Genomic DNA, 3,289 nt, shown 5'->3' on the forward strand with positions numbered 1-3,289 from the left:
CCTCTTTAAGCCCTGGACCGCAAATTTCCGACGAGCTACGTCCGAGCATAAAGTAAGGTTGTTACAAAGTTGTTGTGTATTACACCGTGAAAGTGAATGATACAATTTTACAGTAAAGAGGAATCACTGAACATTATGTCGGATGCGCTTTACATTTCGAGTGAAGTGAATTTACGGCAAGATGTACATTGAAAGAGAATGAAAAGCGCGGTACAGAAGAATATTTCGTACAGTAAATACGCAGATTACGTAGATTATGCGCTGTCGGGTGACGTATTTGCGTTTACTTCCCTTGACAGCAGCACGATTTTCACTAGAGGCCGGATGAGCTCAGAGGAGGCTGTGCGCAGTGTCACCACACGGACCGTGCCGTCGTCGCCAGGATGAAGTTTCGTGATGCGTGCAAAGGGCCACCTGCACGGCGGCTTTGTTTCGGACCAAAGCAGGCAAAGTGATCCAACGCGTGGTGGTGTCTCCGGCTTAGTCCACTTCAGACGGGCGGTCAGTATGTAGAGGTACTCGCGTGACCACCGCTGCCAGAAGTGATCGCGCATCCTCTGGATGTGTTGCCACCTGGAAAGAGAATGCTTAGAGAGAGTGGTTAGCTCCGGCTCAGGAACAGCTAACAGTGGAGCGCCCATGAGAAAGTGCCCCGGCGTTAGCGTCGTGAGGTCGTCTGGATCATCAGAAAGCGCATGCAGAGGCCGTGAATTTAGACAAGCCTCCACCTGCGTCAAGAGAGTGCTGATCTCGTCGAACGTGAGCTTCGTTTCGCCGATGACTCGTCGCAGGTGGTACTTCGTCGATTTCACGACTGCTTCCCAGAGGCCTCCGAAGTGCGGTGCGGCAGGTGGGTTGAAGTGCCAGTGAATTCCTTCTTCAGAGGCGGCGTGAGCGATGCGACGGCCGTTGGTCCGGAGCATCTCTCGCAGCTGTCTGTCCGCTCCAGTGAAGTTCGTGCCACAGTCTGAGAAGATGTCTGAACAGAGGCCTCGTCGTGATGTGAAACGGCGGAGTGCCGCTAGGAAAGCCTCTGTCGTGTAATCTGAGAGGACTTCAATGTGGACGGCCTTGGAGCAGAGACAGATGAATATAGCGATGAAAGCCTTGTGCCCTCGATATCCTCGTCTTTTGCCTTCGCGGATGAAAATAGGCCCGGCGTAGTCTACGCCGGTTCGCAGAAATGGGCGTGCTGTAGTCACTCGCCCTTGCGGAAGATCGCCCATTGGAGGCTGTGGCGGAAAAAAAAACGGCTCGGCCCCTTGGGATCCAATAGTGGAGCCGGAGCATTCCTAACGTCAGCTGGACTCCTCCATGGAGAGTGCGAAGGCAGGACTCCACGATCAAGCGAGTCAGCCACGACTCTGGTGGCAGTATCACAGGGTGTCGTTCGTCGACGGAGAGTGCTGCGTGTCTCAGACGTCCTCCGACTCTAAGAATTCCATGGTCGTCAGAGTATGCATTCAGTGCTGTCAGCTGACCTCGACGTGAAGGTGTGGTGTTGCTGCTAGCGGCGATCGTCTCGTCTGGGTAGTGCATGGCCTGAACCACTCGGAGCCACAGGAGGAGTGCGTTGTCGAGTGCGTCGGGGGGTAGTGACACGTTTGCTGCCGTTGAGACGCCAGCGCTCTCCCGGTGAAGGCGCCAGCGAAGACACCAGGAGGTGACCCTTAGGAGCCGATGCAGTGAAGAGAACCGGCGAAGCATCTCAGGCTCGGTAACGATCTGAGCGGCGGTGACGATGGCAACGGCTCTTGTCTCCAGGTCCTCTGCAGAAGCTTCCTCGTAGTCGCTCGGCCAGTTGGCGACGTCGTCGCGCAGCCAGGCAGGACCAGTCCACCACAGGGGATGGTTGACGAGCTCACTTGGTGATATTCCTCGGGAGGCGCAGTCGGCCGGATTTTCCTTCCCTGGAACGTGTCGCCATCGAGCTTCAGGGAGAAGCTCCTGAATGCGCGACACGCGGTTGGCCACATAGGTCTTCCATTTGGATGCATGGCCCTTGATCCACTGGAGAGTGACCCTGGAGTCTGACCAGAGGATGACAGGTGCTGTCGGTAGGCTCATGATAGTGCATACATGAGCTGTCATGCTTGCAAGTAGTGCCGCGGCGCAGAGTTCTAATCGGCACCGTGATTGACTTGATCGATGCGACCTTGCTCTTCGCTGCGAGCAACCGGACTGTGTCGAGGTGGCGATTCGCAAGTAAATCGCGGCGGCATATCCGCGTTCGGATGCGTCGGCGAAACCATGGAGTTCTAATCGAGAGTACCTGTCGCCGCTGCTAGCGTGGAATACGGAGGCCCTCGAGTAGCGCAAGTTCATCGAAGAGACGTTGCCAGCGCTGGGCCTCCTCCGACGGAAAAGGAGCATCCCAGTCCAGCTGTCGTAACCTACTTGAATGAAGATTTTGGCTCGAATCACGACGGGCATCAACCATCCGAGTGGGTCGAACAGTCGAGCTGTCTCCGCGAGAACGCGTTTTTTCGTGTAGTCCGTGATGGTCCGCGGGTGAATCGTGAATGTGAACGCGTCGTCGGCAGGGTACTAGCGGAGCCCCAGAGTGTCGTGGCCCTCCTGTTGCCATGAGTGTGAATCACAGGTGAAACAGTGCTCGGAAGGAACGTCGGCGAGTATTTCACGGCTGTTCGCGGCCCATTTCCTTAGTGGGAACCCGCCGTACAAAGGCGGCGAAGTTCCTTTTGCAGCGTGATCGCGTCAGCAAGGGTGTGAGCTCCGGTGACGATGTCATCGACGTAGCAATCGCGGCGTAGAGCGGCGGCGCCCTGCGGAAATCGGCCTTCGTCGTCGGCGAGTTGACTTAGCGTTCGGATTGCTAAGAACGGCGCGCATGCAAGGCCGTACGTGACCGTTTTTAACGTGTATTCGCGGATGGGCTCGGTGTTGTTCCGTCGCCAGATGCGCTGGTAATCGCGATCGTCCCGATGGACGAGAATCTGGCGATACAGCTTCTCGATGTCGGTTACCAGCGGTGCCAACGCCAGCGCATCAGCACGTCAGCCAAAGCGGGTAGCAAATTGGCGCCAATTAATAAGTTGGAATTCAGTGACTCACCGGACCTGATGCGTTGCGAGCCGTTGAAGACGACCCTGAGCTTGGTGGCGGCGCTTGATTCCCGGAGCACTTCGTGATGCGGTAGGTAGCACCTGTTCGTATTCGAGGTTGACTGGTCCCTTGTCAGCTCCATGTGATCCAAGTCCTCGTATTCTTACAGGAAGGCACGATAGAGCTCTCCGAAACGGGAATCAAGGACGCCCCGTCTTTCCAT

General features: G+C 56.2%; 1 protein-coding gene across 1 annotated transcript; it reads right to left on the minus strand.

The window, feature by feature from the left end:
- Positions 1–254: 254 nt before the first annotated feature.
- On the minus strand, positions 255–2,433 carry LOC108729869 (uncharacterized). The gene is made up of 2 exons (XM_018459209.1): positions 1,342–2,433; positions 255–1,232 (listed from the first exon to the last, which is right to left on the minus strand). Exons 1-2 carry the CDS (start codon positions 2,431–2,433, stop codon positions 255–257), a joined length of 2,070 nt encoding a protein of 689 aa, XP_018314711.1.
- Positions 2,434–3,289: the final 856 nt, after the last annotated feature.

This window comes from Mycetomoellerius zeteki, unplaced genomic scaffold, assembly GCF_001594055.1.
Source record: "Mycetomoellerius zeteki isolate Tzet28-1 unplaced genomic scaffold, Tzet1.0 scaffold808, whole genome shotgun sequence".
NCBI lineage: Eukaryota > Metazoa > Arthropoda > Insecta > Hymenoptera > Formicidae > Mycetomoellerius > Mycetomoellerius zeteki.

Bases quoted from the DNA above. Each gene is read 5' to 3' on its own strand.
- LOC108729869 (XM_018459209.1), bottom strand. From the start codon at position 2,433: ATGCCCGTCGTGATTCGAGCCAAAATCTTCATTCAAGTAGGTTACGAC. The intron at 1,233-1,341 runs GTGGAGTCCTGC...TTTCCGCCACAG, and splicing joins CGTGGCTGACTCGCTTGATC to CCTCCAATGGGCGATCTTCC.